Source organism: Stylophora pistillata, chromosome 6 (assembly GCF_964205215.1).
Source record: "Stylophora pistillata chromosome 6, jaStyPist1.2, whole genome shotgun sequence".
Lineage (NCBI taxonomy): Eukaryota > Metazoa > Cnidaria > Anthozoa > Scleractinia > Pocilloporidae > Stylophora > Stylophora pistillata.
The window spans coordinates 35,438,045-35,453,397 of record NC_142524.1 but is presented as its reverse complement, the minus strand read 5'-3'; the positions used below and the strand labels follow the sequence as shown (position 1 = coordinate 35,453,397).

At 39.5% G+C, this 15,353-nt stretch overlaps 1 protein-coding gene across 1 annotated transcript in view; it reads left to right on the top strand.

Annotated features, from left to right (window-relative positions):
* Window positions 1-15,353, top strand: part of LOC111347295 (uncharacterized) — a 28,183-nt gene that overhangs the window by 10,304 nt on the left and 2,526 nt on the right. Inside the window, 12 exon segments of the mRNA XM_022954555.2 lie at window positions 442-601; window positions 712-790; window positions 978-1,025; window positions 2,042-2,332; window positions 2,552-2,666; window positions 3,402-3,936; window positions 3,938-8,184; window positions 8,743-9,652; window positions 10,289-10,386; window positions 12,276-12,552; window positions 13,885-14,309; window positions 14,970-15,035. Coding sequence (XP_022810290.2) covers window positions 442-601; window positions 712-790; window positions 978-1,025; window positions 2,042-2,332; window positions 2,552-2,666; window positions 3,402-3,936; window positions 3,938-8,184; window positions 8,743-9,652; window positions 10,289-10,386; window positions 12,276-12,552; window positions 13,885-14,309; window positions 14,970-15,035 — 7,251 coding nt within the window.

Here is a 15,353-nt window from a genome sequence, read left to right as displayed (position 1 = left end):
TATCCTAAAAGCTTACAGTTTTCATGAAAAAATTTCCCTTCGCAAGGAGAGCACTGATTCAACAGCGAAACGAAACGACAAAAATAACAACCCTTGGAAATGCAAATTACTAATACCAGTACGCGTTTACGGTCAATTCGCTCAAAATTCATGTCGCCTGAAACCAGAGTCATGTTGCTCGAAACTTTAAGTCATGTCTCCCGATTTTATCGCATTGGAAATATTAAAATGGAATATATTTAGAAATCTCTAAGGTACCGATCGATCAAGATGGAACACAACCGTATTAAGCTTATTATGCCTCCAACTTCAACACCTCGACCTCGAATATGCTAGGAACAAGAGCCATAATGGCTCTTGGCTAGGAACTATAAGGCTACTGCTTTTCCTCACATGCACGTTTTCTCCCCAAAATTAAAGTAGTTTGTTTCGTTCTCGTAGGGAGGAATTGTTTCAGATATTTGTGCACGGCATCAAACATGACAGGCCACTAGTTTTGATTCTTAGGCAAGACGAACTGGGTCAAGCTTTGAGAAATACTGTCTTAGAGAAATGTCCAAGTTTACCACGTTCTTTTATATTTTTGCATCAGGGACGAAAGGTATTCGTACTTTTTATTTAATGGCTCTCTCCTCTTTGAAATTTTACGAATTTTCTGTTCATATATGTCATAGAGTCTTAATTATCATTGGTTAATGTTCTTTTTCACAGATTTGTCTCATAAAATCATTGAAAGAACAAGGGTTGACACACGATTCTAACATCCATGTACATTTTGGATTACGTGGAGGTAAACTACGCGTTCAGAAGCATCTATTAAACACCACATTTTTATTGTAATTATTAAGGTTTTTATTTTATTATATTACCTTACTTTTGGTGCCGGCTCCGTTTCTTTACTCTTTCTCCTTAAATCATCTAATTAGCATTAATTAGAATTGCGGCTTTAATATGTTACTATGATTGTTGATCTCCAGGAATGGATAGTGCTAAAGACCCTGCGCTTGAAAATAACAGAGAAATGGGTAATAAAAGTTTTTTAGTATCTTATATGTTCGATGAGAGTTTTGTACTCTAAGGTGGGGGATTCGCTCTGGGGAAAACGGACAATTCACATTATATAGCTTACTTAATGTAAATCCCGAAATAAACCATTTTGTCTGTGGATTTCGATATATGCTTTGAAAACGCCAATGTTTTAGTGTAGAGGTTTCAAGACATTTGCTTGTTAAGAGCAAATATGGAGGGTAAGATGATATTATGTTAAACAAGCTGTAGAGTTGATGTAAAATGCGAAACAATTAAGTTTGCAAGTAGTGTGTACATTTTTGACTATATGACGGCACCGTCAAATCAGGGCATTTTATCCAACTTTAAAATTTGATTAAATCGCACTGAATTATTTCCCCAACAAATCCTTCGAAGATCGAAAAGAGCTACACTTCCCTTCCAAAAGCCCAATTTTCAGTTTATCATGATTTTGTGTAGCACATAGTCAAATAACGAGTTACTTTTGACCTATTTTTAATCTAGTTTAGAAGAAGGTCGGATAAATTCAATTAGATTGTGCAATAAACCATCAAGAATTGCTGAAATTGTTGTCAACATATGTCTTAATGTTGTTTTTCAAGATCTGGTACTTTTTATTGGTTCAAGTGTTTTTAATTTGTGGCGCAGCCCACAATTCCTCTATTCGCTCTGACGAAGGGCTAACGCTCGAAACGTCAGCTTTTATAATCGTAAGGGTGGCCACTTCACCATTTCAACTTTGTTGATATATTCAAATCGTTTCACCATAAGGTCCACCTAACTAGAGAATATGAGCCGAATCGATTTCTTTGGCTGTTGCCACAAATGTTTGATCATATGGTAACAATCGCTAGTAAGAGCTCAGTCGGATTTCATGTACTTGAGTGCATGTATTGTTTGCCTTTTAAGGTATTCAAGAAACGTAATCTGGTTTTGTTTAGTTATTTAAGGATGATCGGTTGAGCGCATTTGGCGCTTTCCTTAATCCCTCTATTAACTTCCGTTTATGTAGACCCAAGAAAATGGAAAAAGGCGAAAGTTATCCAATGGATTGACGACGTTTGCGAAGAGTATGAGATTGATGGAAGTGATGTATTAAAGCTGAAGACGATCTCAGGCGCCGGACTTACGAAATTAACACGGCAAGACTGGATTGAAAGATCTCCAAATCAAGGCGATTTCTTTTTCAACCTTTGGACAGAACTAATCGCTGCTTTCGAAGAAAATGTAAATGGTACAACTAGTAGCGCAGATGATGGCACAAAGTCATCAGAGACGGGCGCGGGAACGACAATAAATCAAGGTAAGGGACTTTTCGAACGTTTCCAGGTGTACTTATCGTAGAGTTAACTTGATGGGATGATTTTTAGAACAAATGCCTTTGAAATCTAATGGAGACTTATCACAACTATGTTTAGACTGTATGTTATCATTTTTGCGGAATACTTTTTAGTTAGTTTAAAATAACAAATTCTTATAAACACAGCATTTTCTTGATTACGTATCATTGCAAACGTTCCAGAATCTGAGAGCGACGACACCCTTAGAGAAACTGCAAAACGAAAATCTAAAAGGTCAGCTTCCCCATGTGACGATCCTTCTGCTTCTAACTCAAGTTGTGGCAATTCGCAAAACAGGTATTACTCGCTATGTTGCCTAAACCATCTCCTCTTTCTAAGAGCACTTCCTCAACCACCCTGTCTCAGTGTAGCTTTTCTTCCATTATTGTCATAGATGTGTCGTGTGCGAGCCTTATCAGTTAGGTTTTCATCTGAACTGAACAAAGTCTCCTTTACATAGTGTCGTTTAGTCAAGGGAAGAAAAGATCTTGATATTTTGAGATTGTTCTTGCAGAAAAAAAGTAGTCTCGTTAATCTCGACGGATCATGACAGTCAAACTTGAACTTTTTTTTATATCGCTTGAATGTAATTGACTTTGTTATAGGATGCAATACAACTTAAATACAATTTAGTTCGCATGTAACCTTTCACTCTCTGAATTTATACAAGCTTAAAGCTATCGGAAAGTCTCTAAGTCTCGCTATCTACTAATTTTACAGAGGTTTTGACAGTTGTTATCTCTGGTTCTACTTATGTCAATTGGTATATCTGGTTCTATAGCTAGAGAAAACAAATATGTATTTTAGCCGCGGGAAGAGGTAGAAGTAGAAGTAAGGAATCGAAACACTATGATATTACGGTGAAACTAAGGAATATCATTTTGAGTCACACATTCAGAACGAACTGTAATTCTACTAAATGTTTCGAGTGTGCCCTAGAAAATCTAACTAACCGTGACTAATGTTTTATAGGCGATTGACGTCCTTGATAGGCTTGATTTATGCCCGACTGTTTATTTGACTCTTTGTCAGTAGGTCGGAACTGCAGGGTTTGTTTGGTACTGTCGAGAGTCTTGACAAGATTAGAGATCATCTCTACATAGATGAACTTTTGAGGAAGACTCCACCTGATGGCGAGGTGATAACTCTTAAGGGGCTTTGTTTCTCCACACCAAGAAACCGTGGGGCAGCGGGAACAGTTTATCTTAGAAATGAATCGAAGATGGATGACGCGTTCGTAGAACTTGAAGTAGAGATTAAAGTGTCTCCAGAATCCAAAGTACTAAATAGGCACAAAATTTCGACAATTCTGGATGTGAAGTTGAGTGATCCATTGGTTGTGAGAGGGAGAATACAACGTCCAGATAAGGAAATTGTATCTATGACGGAGGGTGTTCAAAGGCTTCCGTTCAAAGTGGTTGTGGACTCCGATGAACATGCAGCTGTTAGAAATGAAGCTACCGTATCACCCGCGTATTCGAGACCAAAGTCTGAAACATTCCTTACTGCACATGGAATATTTTCAGCTGAAGGAACTAACCAGGAAACCATTTTTCTAAATGATACTCTTAGAAAAATACGTGGCAATTTGTATTGTTTGCCCCGAACAGCCGTTAGAAAAAATGAAAGAAAGTATGGTTGCGCTTAAAAATAGTTCAACTGGAGATATTTTTGTGGGTGTCAGTCCCGATAGAAGAGCTGTAGGTGCTAAAGTTTCAAGAGCAATGGTTATTAAGAAGAGAGAGGACATGGCTAGAGCCTTGGGTGAAATACTGCCAAATGTTAACGAAAGTGTAGATATTTGTGCAACCGCAGCAGAAGCAGATGAATGTGTGGAGAGGAGAAAGGACTTTGTGGCTGCCATGTGGCTGCAAAACAAAAGCCTTTTGCCACACGAGGTTGAGGAAGAGGAGGAAATTCCAATCCTATTTCGTATTCATGTGGTAAAAGGAACCTCACAAATCAGTTTTATTAAGAAGGAGCACACTCGGGCTTATACACGCGTTGGGGCAGAAACAAAACTGATGGCCGACTACGAAGACCTGTTCAACAGGCTCGAATCACTGGCAAGTCGCAACATTCCAGAGAAAACACCAACATATTTGAAAAAAGAAATAGAGAAGGGTTCCAAATATGTGATAGATAGTGACGAGCGCCGTGTCTTCGATAAAGTTAGGTTTGAAACAGATAAGAAAGAGTTCAAAGAGGTTTTTGGCGTTGATCCAAAAAAAATCATTTTAGAAGATCATATCAAGAGGTACTCTGCTTCATTTCTTAACACGGACGGAGGTGACATTTACTTTGGAATACAAGAAGACACAAAGACCAAGATTGGTTATGTTGTTGGGGTATTCATGTCTGAGCAAGATCGCAAAGAATTAGTCAAAGAGTGCAGCGAAATAATCTGTAACTTTTGGCCTTCCGTCGACAGTAGTCACTTTTTCATGAAGTTTACTAAAGTGAAATTTGACTCATCGAAAAACATCGTAAGATACCCAGAAAGCCACGAGGAAAGGGCGAGAAAGTTCTTCGCAGTCAGTTTTCATAAGGCACATGACGTTCCGAAGTTTATCAAACACGCCAAATCAAAGGTAGATCAGCTCCTAACTGTTTTACGTCTTAAAAACAATCGATGCTGTATTTTAGTGAAAGATGCAACACAATTAAACGTGGAGAACTTTATTTCGGAGATGGAAAGTGAAAGTGGCAAGTCAAAGTACTTCCAAGTGGCTGTTGCTTCGCCTGAGGAGGTAGAAGACGCAAGAGACAGCTTTTGCGTGGTTCATCTCCACGTCAGCGCATCACAGTATCCGATTCACCTAACAGGTCCCTTATTGACTTTCAATCTTGATCCGGGAGGAGAGGTAGCTGAAATGAAACCCACAAAACTTTTGGAATGTTTTAAAAAAACAGACTACAGTATTGAATCTGATAAACTACTGAACGCCTTGAACAGATTTGAAAAGGAAAGTACATCCTATGTCTTGGTCTGTTCACCATTTTCCCTCCAAAGACAAGACCGCGATTTATACGGCATTGTGGTTCCCGAATGGGCTCTAGTACTAGATTTTGATCAAACCCCGAATCAGGATGGACATCTTTTGAATATCTTTAAACCCCTTCATGATCGCCATCAGGTGGAAAGAAATCTTTTCGTGAGAACTCCTCGTGATCGAAGACTACAGTTAGACCCAAGTAACGGTGTTTGTTGGTGTGCTGTCCGTGGCTACGAAGACGTAAACAAAACTCTTGCAGAGGAGGGCCACGCCTCGTGGATGAAGTCTCATGGTCGTCATATGAGGACCCTCATTGAACAACTTATTCTCCACGTAAGCCCAAACCAGTTAGTGGTGGTCTGTTTGTGGGACGATGGTCATGAAGAACTGCTCCCGTCTCTATATGCTCTTTTAGAGGACTTGTTGTCCTCCTGGGGACCCACAAAGATAATATTTGTCTGCTCCAATCCACTTGCAAAGTCCGTTGTGTTATCAGGGGTTGTGGATCCTCTAGAAAGAGCAAGATTTGAAGTTAAGCGAGACAACGTTATTGTCGCCTTACCTCATGAAATGGCACGTCACGTAGGAGCTGCACTCCCACCACCTTACCGGTCTGAGGATGCTTTTCAGGTCCCGAGGAGGTTCTATTATCATGATGTAGAGAAAACCATTCCAGACACTTTACCTCAACCGATTCGGCAAGCAATTCAAGGTCATATACAGCTCATGTACCTGAATAACGCTACTCCTTTTCAGTCAAAATCAGAGGATGAGGACAAAGTAAGGGTCAAGTTTTTCTCGGGTTCTGAAATTGACGAGATTGGTTTGGTCTGTGGAATTGCCATTGAGAGAGAAAAGATGAAGGAGGTGAAAAAAGAGCTAAGATCTTTTTTGACTGACAAACGGTCTCATGTCTGCTTTACTATCCTGAAAGCAGAGAGAGGAGCTGGGGCAACAACATTATGCATGCAGCTTTTGTTTGAGTTTCACAAGCAGTATGTCTGTGCACGCCTACTAGAATTTAACGACAGCCTTGGCACTAACATAGAAAAGATCACTCAATTTTCTCGCCTCCCTCTAATTCTTTTCGTTGACAGTGAAATGACAGTTTTACCAGAGTTCAACGACTTTAAAAACGAGGCAGAAAGGAGGAATTTAAATTTAAAGTTACTTGTGGTCGAGTCCTACCCGTTGTACAGTCAACAGAAAAAGAAGCAATCAATACCATATTTCGTTGGTACCGCACCTTTCAAAACGATGGAGCTGAGTCGGGAACTCACCCAAGGTGAAGTGGCACAGCTGGTGGATCAGTTTCTCAAACTAAAAGATATTTCAGAAGAAAAGAAGGTTCAACTCAAGGTGCTTAAGGAAAGGGTGGCAAGAGAATGTTCCTTGCGAAAATTTGCTTTTTTCAGCCTAACAGTGTTTGGTAAAAAATTTAGTGGCTTAAAAAGTTACGTTCAGTATCGTTTGGCTCATGCGAACGAGTTACAGCTCCAGATTTTGGAATTCTTGGCTCTCATACACGTATATACAGACTTTCTCTTTCCTGTAAATGCTTTTGCTTCAATGGCAAAAACAAATGTCGTCCTACTTGAGAAAATATTCAGTAACGATGATGTCAGAGAGCTATTAAGTCCTCCTTCATCGGACGGAAGAAACCTCAGAAGGATATCTTTTGTTGAAGTTGCAGAAGAATTACTTCGTCAGCAATCTGAGAAACTTGAATTGAGTCTCACCCTTTACTTGAAAGATGTTGCGCTTCGTCTGGCAAGGTGTGCCCTATCAGACCCACGATCTAGCAAGAAAATTGAACGCATAACGAGACAACTCTACATTACCAGTGAGTATGGGAGTGAGAAATTTTCGCCACTTGTGCGATTTATGAGGGAGAGCGACCAAGACGCGGCACGCGACATGCTGTTGGAGCTAAGTGAAACATTCGAAAATGGTACGAGTGTGTGGGCTCATTTACTGGCTCATCTGGCCAAATACTACATGATTGTATATGAAGACTTTCAAAGTGCCATCCCTCGCATTGAAGAAGCAGTAAAAGCGCACAAAGAAGACCCTCTTTTACATCATATTCATGGTGACATAATTCGTCTTCAGGTGCAAAACCTAAAAGATCAAAAGAAGTTCTCTTTGGATGAAGTTGTTCGTAATTCTATACGGAGCAGTTCCTGTTTCGAGATTGTGAAAGATAAAAGGCCCTTGATGGAACATGGGTACTCATCTGATGCCCTTGTCAGGAAGATTGTCATGCTTGCAGCCATGAAATCAGTTGGTAGATCCCACTTTGTCGACTATCTGAAAGTGTTTCTGGAAGAAAAAATAGTGAATCACTCTTTTTCTACGCTGTCTGAGGAGGACAAGTACATCCTTGCTCTAGTGCCGGATTCCTTTGCAAATCTCCGAGCAGTGCCAATCAATGAGCATACTGCAAAATTGAAAGACAATCTTTTGGAAAACCTGGGAAGTCTTGAAGAGATGAAAGTATTTTGTGAGAGCCTTAAAGAAGTGACCAAAGGTTCCAGCGATGAAGATTGGGTAGACGCTGTGGTCCTTCAAACATTGTCTCTAATCTACTCACTGGAAATTGAGAGGCGACAATTGCAACCGGAAGAGGCCGACGAAAGAATTCGAAATCTGGAAGACTTAATGATGACAAATCCTTACCATGACGAGGAATCCATGAAGATCTGGATCCGATGCGTGCGACTAGGGTCAAAAGTTCCTCCTCTAAAGGCAGTCAGACGCAAAATCGACGCATGGTTGAAGTTTACAGGAAGAAGATCGCCTTTTGCTCTATTTTACAAGTGAGTGACACTATTTTCACTATCTTGCCTATGATTCGAAATGAAAACATCTTAAAAGCGCACTGTCCATGTTTCTAGCAAAAAGTTAAGTAAATGTTAAACCGGGGGATTGGTCAATGGGAGTCTGAGTTGACATCGGATAATACTTTGGTCACGGTTGTGAGGAAGATTGCAAATACACTTTATTTCAATCAAATGAAACAGGGATATTGTCCAATGTCAATGACACTTGGAGTATTATCCTACGCAAGAGATAATGATTATTTTCTCATGACATCGTTATAGTTTAAAAGAAAAGCTTCTCGGGTAAATACCCAAGTGAAGTAATACAGGAAACAATAAGTAATAAGAGGTAATTATTTACCCATTACATTAATTACACCTGTAAAAGCAGCCTGGCCTCCTTCCCCTAAGGAAACTTCTCGATTGCTTAGTGTGAAAGTATCAAATTTACGGTATGATATGAGGTAAGTATTTTTAGAACTTTCCCTAATGTAAGTAGAACTACCTGCGTTGGCTCACTTAAATACATCATATCTCGTATTTTTCAATTTTTAGTTATGTTGTTGCGATCTTGGAAGCAGTAAGTGACCCTGATGACAAGGAGAAAATGAACAAGGCTACCAAATATGTTGAAGAATTTCTGCATAAAAGGTCAAGAAGGCTCAAAGAGGTTTCACGGGATCCCTTTCTCCCGGTCGAATGGCTTCATCCAAAAGTGGGTCGTCATATAAATTCGTTAGATTCCTTACTATATCACGAAGACTTGGTAAGAGAATATTTAAAGCGATCTTCACGTCAGGGTCAAAAACGCGGTGGGAAAGAGATAATCGAGAGAGCCTTATTCGAAGAACAGATAACCAAATGGAAAGGAATAGTATCAGAAAAAATTAGTGACTGGAGAGGGACTATCACCTTCAAAAACCGCATCAGTGTGTCTTTTGTCCCCATCAACGTACAACCTTACATGCCAAATGAAGGAGACGAAGTACAGTTTTGCCTCGCCTTTCACTGGACAGGTCCCTTTGCTTGGCATGTAGCTTGTCCTCCTGGAATGGCCAAAGCTCAGAAAGCAGCTGCGCGCGTAAGCCAAAGTTTACCGATATATAAAGAAGACAAGGACTCTACTGAAAAAGATTTCAGTGAAGATGATGAAGAACATGATTTTTTACCTTTGGTTGGTACACCTCTCCATCGTGAACCAGTGAGGCTTCGACAGAAAAGTTCAGAGGTGGACGATTGGACTCGTCATTTGGATGAAGAAATGCAAGGGATAGTAGTCCTGGTGAAGCCTGACAAAGGTTATGGGCGCATTTTTCACCCAAAATATGAAGAACGCCTCTTCTTTCACGCGAAACAGTTCGTTCCTCCTGTAGACGATCTCGATGACATAAAACTCTACTCAGTGGTTTCTTTTACCGTCGGAAAAGCCGAAAAAGGACCCAGAGCGATGAATGTCATGATGGTGGTAGGTTTTCACCTCTTGTTTTCCACTGGAAAATGAATAACTCAAAGATCACACAACTTATATTTTCTGTTGGGATTAAGGGTAATTAACATACGCCCTTTGAATGAATGGGGCACCCCGCACGTTCTGTTTACTGAAATAAAGCTTTAAAGAGATCTGCACTGAGTGAGCTATCTCATACATTGTAAACCTTTTCCTAGTCGATCGGTGATTTGGCGATCTAAGAGAAGGTAGATTAGGCGTGAATGCACGTATTGTCCGCCAGGAGAGAAACCAGGGCCATTATAGATCTCAAGAGGTGACGTCAGTGGAAGTCACGACCGTAACCTGAATATGAATAGTTATTTTAGCTGCCTTATTTCACTAGGTTGCGTCAGTGGACTCGTGTTAGAAAATGATAGATAAAGCTTTCACCATGAAAGATCGAGATAAACTGGTTGTAAATCGATCATTAAAAAAGCAAAAATCGCAAATTGTATCGTACGATATTAATGGAAGGCAAAAGTAAAGGCTTAGAGTAACCTTATTATGACGTAAATGGTGTTTGCAATTTAACACTATTTGATCAAAGCTGCCAAACCAACCAGATAGAGGGTTAATTTTTGACTTAGTCTTTTCTTCTTGTGTTTCCTAAAGGAAGAAGATCTCATCGATCCACTTCTGAAAGAAAATCGCATAAGACTTCACGAAGAAGAGAAAGCAGTGAATCCAGCCACACCAGCAGTTTATCGAGAGTAAGTTTAATCGAAGGTCCCATTCAAATTGTTACGGCGATAGATTTTCAGACTGAATCGGAGTCATCAATTAAACCACGACGAGTACACAAATATGGTAACTTTAATGATCCAATACGTAAAAACTGAAACGAAGGATACAATGACTGACTGACCTTAACCTTGTAGTGAAAATAAATAGGAGTCATTGAGCGATTATAAACAACATGAAACTACAAACTAATTTGAGGCGACAGACAATCAACGAACCTAATAACAACGAAAACGATAACAACAACTACTACGTACCTCTATCCCGACTCTGGGTGAACAACGTTGAAGGTGGCAGAAATCTTACAAAATAACTTAGTACTAACATAAAGCTCGAGCACCGCTCGCGCCATCCTCGGAGACCCAGGGGTTGAGTCGATTTCAAGTTATGAGCAGAAGAGCATATAACAATGTAAGAGAAATCGATCAGATTGTCCGCGAAAATCTTACCGGTAATTATACTGAATACTTTCACAGGTATCACAAGAGAACGTGTTGAAAAATTTGCGAGGTTCGTATTAAACATAATGGTTGCAGGCATTGGTATGTCGCTTTAAACGTTAGATGAGATGTAAACTTAATTCTCTCTAGATTTTTTGTCTAATTTGCTGTAACTGAAACATTTCCAATCCTGTGAAGCTATTTTGTCGCACGGGCCACGCAGGTATGTCGAGCAACTGGCGCTTAGGCAGCTTTCCGTACACGCCAAAATCAAATCTAATCTTAGCCTGAAATAAAAGAAAAGCTAAGCGTGGAAACTTTTGTTTATTAGATGTGGGTAGACAACCCTATACTAAGCTGACATTTACAACAAAGCAAACCCGCCCTTTCCATCCAATATTTCCTTGTCTTTGGTTTTTGTTTTCCCCAATGAAAGCAGCATCTATTTCCAATGATCAAGGGTATCTAACTTGGTCTCCAACAATCGACAAGAGGTGAAATGACAATGACCAAGGGACTTGAAGAGATCCGTGGCCTTTCGAGCTCAAGATTTTGAACACTCTAGGCAGCAGTTGAAAGATCTTTCCAAACCCCTTCGGTAACTGTTCGAAAACATCTCTCCTTCCCACGATGTTCTCGATAATTATTTTTGTTCAGATTTCAATTAGCTAACCGGAAACACAGCTAAGCTTTCTGTGAGCGCTTGCTGGAGGTCGTCCACGAACTTAACGTTCTCTGCAACCTTGGCCATATTGTGAAAGACTTTACAGCTGACAAAGCTAAGGTTAGATTTTGTCGCGCAAAGAAAGCTACGTAAGCATAAGCGCCAGTTGCTCGACATACCCGCGTGGCCCGACGAAATAACTCCAGCAAATTGTACAAAAAATCAAGAAATATTTTTGCATCTTGTTTAACGTTTAAAGCGACATATCAATGTCTGCAATCATCGTGTTTTATACGAACCTCGCAAACTTTTAAACATGTTCTCTTGTGATACCTGCGAAAGTATTCAATATAATTTCCGGTGAGATTTTTGCGGACAATCTGATCGATTTCTCTTACATTGTGTGCTGAGACTGAAACTTTTCACCCAGGGCAAAGCTTCGTCGCACGGCCCAAATAAACATAGCGAGCAACAGAGCTTCTTTTTATACGTCCGAAGTGCGATGCATAGAACAGTTCTAAGGTTCTTATTTGCTTTTACCACAAGAAATGAAACATGCTATTTAGTACAGAAAGTGCAATGTCAAAAACGAACCTGAAAACAACTCGAACTCGGCACCTGCGCATTAATATTTGTTTTTGATGTCACACAATAAACTGTGACTTAATTTCCGTTACTTATTATGATAATTACGTCGTTTTTTTAAAAGCATATTAGCTTTGCTCATGAGGCTTTTTTCCTGCACCGAAAAAAGGGCAACAAGGACAGCGACATTGCCAAAGTCTCTGGAAGATCTTTACCGCATGAAGTCTCGGCTGGAAGGTTATGTATGCAGCCTTGAAGGTCCTCCAAGGTTCAACCAAGTTCGTGGTTTTATAGAAGTTCCTTCAACCCGGGAAAGAGTATTCTTTCACGAGTTTAAGTCTGGCATATCAAAGGAAGACATACCTCACCTTCGCCGTGGCACTAAAGTTCAATTTAGTGTTGAAAAAGGTTCAAAGGGATTTTTTGCTCAAAATATGTATATTCAGGTAAGGATTAAACATTGCTTTCGTAAAAGTCACGTAGGAACTCGTTAAGTGCATGTTTAGGAATTATTTTTGGGTGCGAGATGAAGAACAGAAAATGGGTAAGTGCTTAAAGGTTTTGCTGTGCTCATATGTTATAATTATGCACTTCCTGCGCTATAAAGTATGGGATACCAAGTGTAGATAAATTAATTGGCCCTTTTCTGCCTCGCCTTTGTTATTAACTAATAGCAATATTCCTTAAACTGCAATGAATAAATTTCTGCTTTAGCGTCTCTTCTAGTTAGAATAAAATGAATGGAAACTTGTATTGGTATAACGTAATCTCGCAGTACAATCGCAAGTGGCGTTTCATTTTAGAAATCAGCCGGATTTAAGGTGCAACCGGCAGCGTAAGTTTTAAACATTGCAATGTGCTATCCCTAAATCACACATTTCAATACCATAATCCCAAAATATGATTTATGTGTCACAAATCATTCGCAATTGCTCTACAAATAATAAACCGCAGTTAGCGCCATTTCCAAGACGGTGGGCATGTGTATTCTGATCTGGTAAGAATCTTTTCATTTTCAACTGAAAGTAAGAAGTTTAAACATATTTTACGAAGCTAATTGTCATAGAAACTAGTCGTAGTTCTCACTAGGCTGCCCCCGCAGTAAATATTTGCTTCTGGTTACCAACAGCACTTGCGCTTCTCTTTGTCCAATTCGCGCGCATAACTTGCGGTTACCCGACAGCAATTGCGCTCCTCGAGATTTTTTTCCATTATATACCTAATATCTGGTATATTTCTTTATTCTTTTCATATATATACGTGTGGGGACTTCAATGATAGCTCCTCGGGTTTTGGCCTTAGGGGCAAAACCCTACGGGGACAACTAAAGAGCTGCACTAAACTGAGTTTACGATTACATAGAACACGATATGTAGTACCAAAATTTATAATATATCAGTAAACGATGAGCGCTTTTTAATAAGCCCCTCATAATCTCAGGATACTATTTTTTCGTATTAGGGTGTATACTTATGATCAGTATACACTCTTTAAATCTTGCTGAGTAAGGTAGATTATGATGTAAAACTAATTGATTAAATTTCCAACACCAAAACATCAGCGAAATGCATTATTGGAATGACTGACATATCAATTCTCGACTGGTAGCAATCTATAAATAAGCCGTGACACACCGTCACTTGCGATAAATCAAATCTAATCTTATCCCAGTTAGGTATTTTGCTATTAAATGGAACATATCACTTTGTTTCAAATAGGATTTAGAACTTCAGGAGCTATTAATTTAGTTCTTAAGTGGCTTTCGTTTCCTTTGATAGCATCCCGAATCAGAGCAAGCATCTCGAGGCTCTTCTTGGGATCTTTTCCCGTCCAGAGGAATTCAAGAGGGTTACATTGCAAAGCTTGAGAGTACGTATGGTTTCATAACAAAATACCACCCGTCTGAAACTTGGTTAGAGCCGAGTAGAATTTTCTTTCATGAAAGTGATTTGCGAGGATATCAATTCAATCGGTTAGTCGTCGGTGACAGAGTACATTTTTCTCTTGGAAAGAACGAGAAAGGATATTTTGCTCAAAAGATTGACGTACAGAGTCAGCCTCCTGTGGTTATTGTAAATACCCAGGGAGGCTACGGTACCACTTCGTCTTGTGGTCCAGGTTTTCTTCCCAGAAGTCATCTAATGCCCAGCATTGGACAATTCAGTCAGCTTCAGTATGCCGGGTCTCCGAATTCGCCAAATGCGTAAGTACTCTCCGCGAGTTAATAACTGAAAACACCATTTAATTGATTAAAGAACACTTTGCTACCACAAAGATTAGCGACTCGCTCCCCTCAAAGTCTTTGTTATGAAGTCGCATTTCTTTCCTCATAACATAGAGAGCAAGGTTACTAATGCTGATTGACTGAGACAGACGCATTTTTCATTTATTTTGACGATTGCCCCGAGCAAAATAACTTGAAATTGAAAACATTTAGTTTTGTCTAAAAGTATCATAATTTCATTGCTGGCGACTGTCACGGCACGACGCAGGAATTTTCTGCAACTTCTGAAAACAGGCGTGACATCGATCCCTAATTTTACTCAGCCTCAGACGATTACCTCTACGTAAGACGAAACTGGCTTGCTTTAAATCTGGGTTACGACCGAGTGGGTTCAATTCGCTTTGGTAGGACTAAGGAGTTGAAACATTCTCAACTAAGCTGTATTCATAGTCTTCGCTGTTGTTTCACTTTCAAAGGATGAAACTGATAGCCAGGAAAAAAAAAGATACTTGGAATATTCTTAAAAGTCAAACAAAGAAGAAAAATCTGAACACATCACTATGGATAAAACGAATAGGAAAGCAACAGAGAATTTAATGTCCAGGTAATAACAATTTTGCTTTTTGTTTTTATTATCAGAATGGGCGGTCACCCTCTTCAAGAACCTGGTTCGATTGGAGCGGGCAGGCAACATGTATCTGAAAGGTGAAAATTCTTATTTCCCTCAAACGACTATACTTTCTTGAACCTAAAGAATTCTTCTTGAATCTAGACGGGTTTGTTTTGAAATCCACTGTTCTCATCGGCAATTGCAATAGCCCTCACCTTGATCATTATTAACGCATATTCATTGACAACTTCAATCTAGAATAGAAATTGCAGTGGTAGACTACAAAGGTAACGCATTAAATTGTTCTTTACACTAAGTTAAAGTCCGAATCAATTTGTAAAGCAAAGCAGAAAATATGTTACGAAAAAATCATTGCATTCTTATGGATCGTCATATGCTAACAGCGTAAGTCA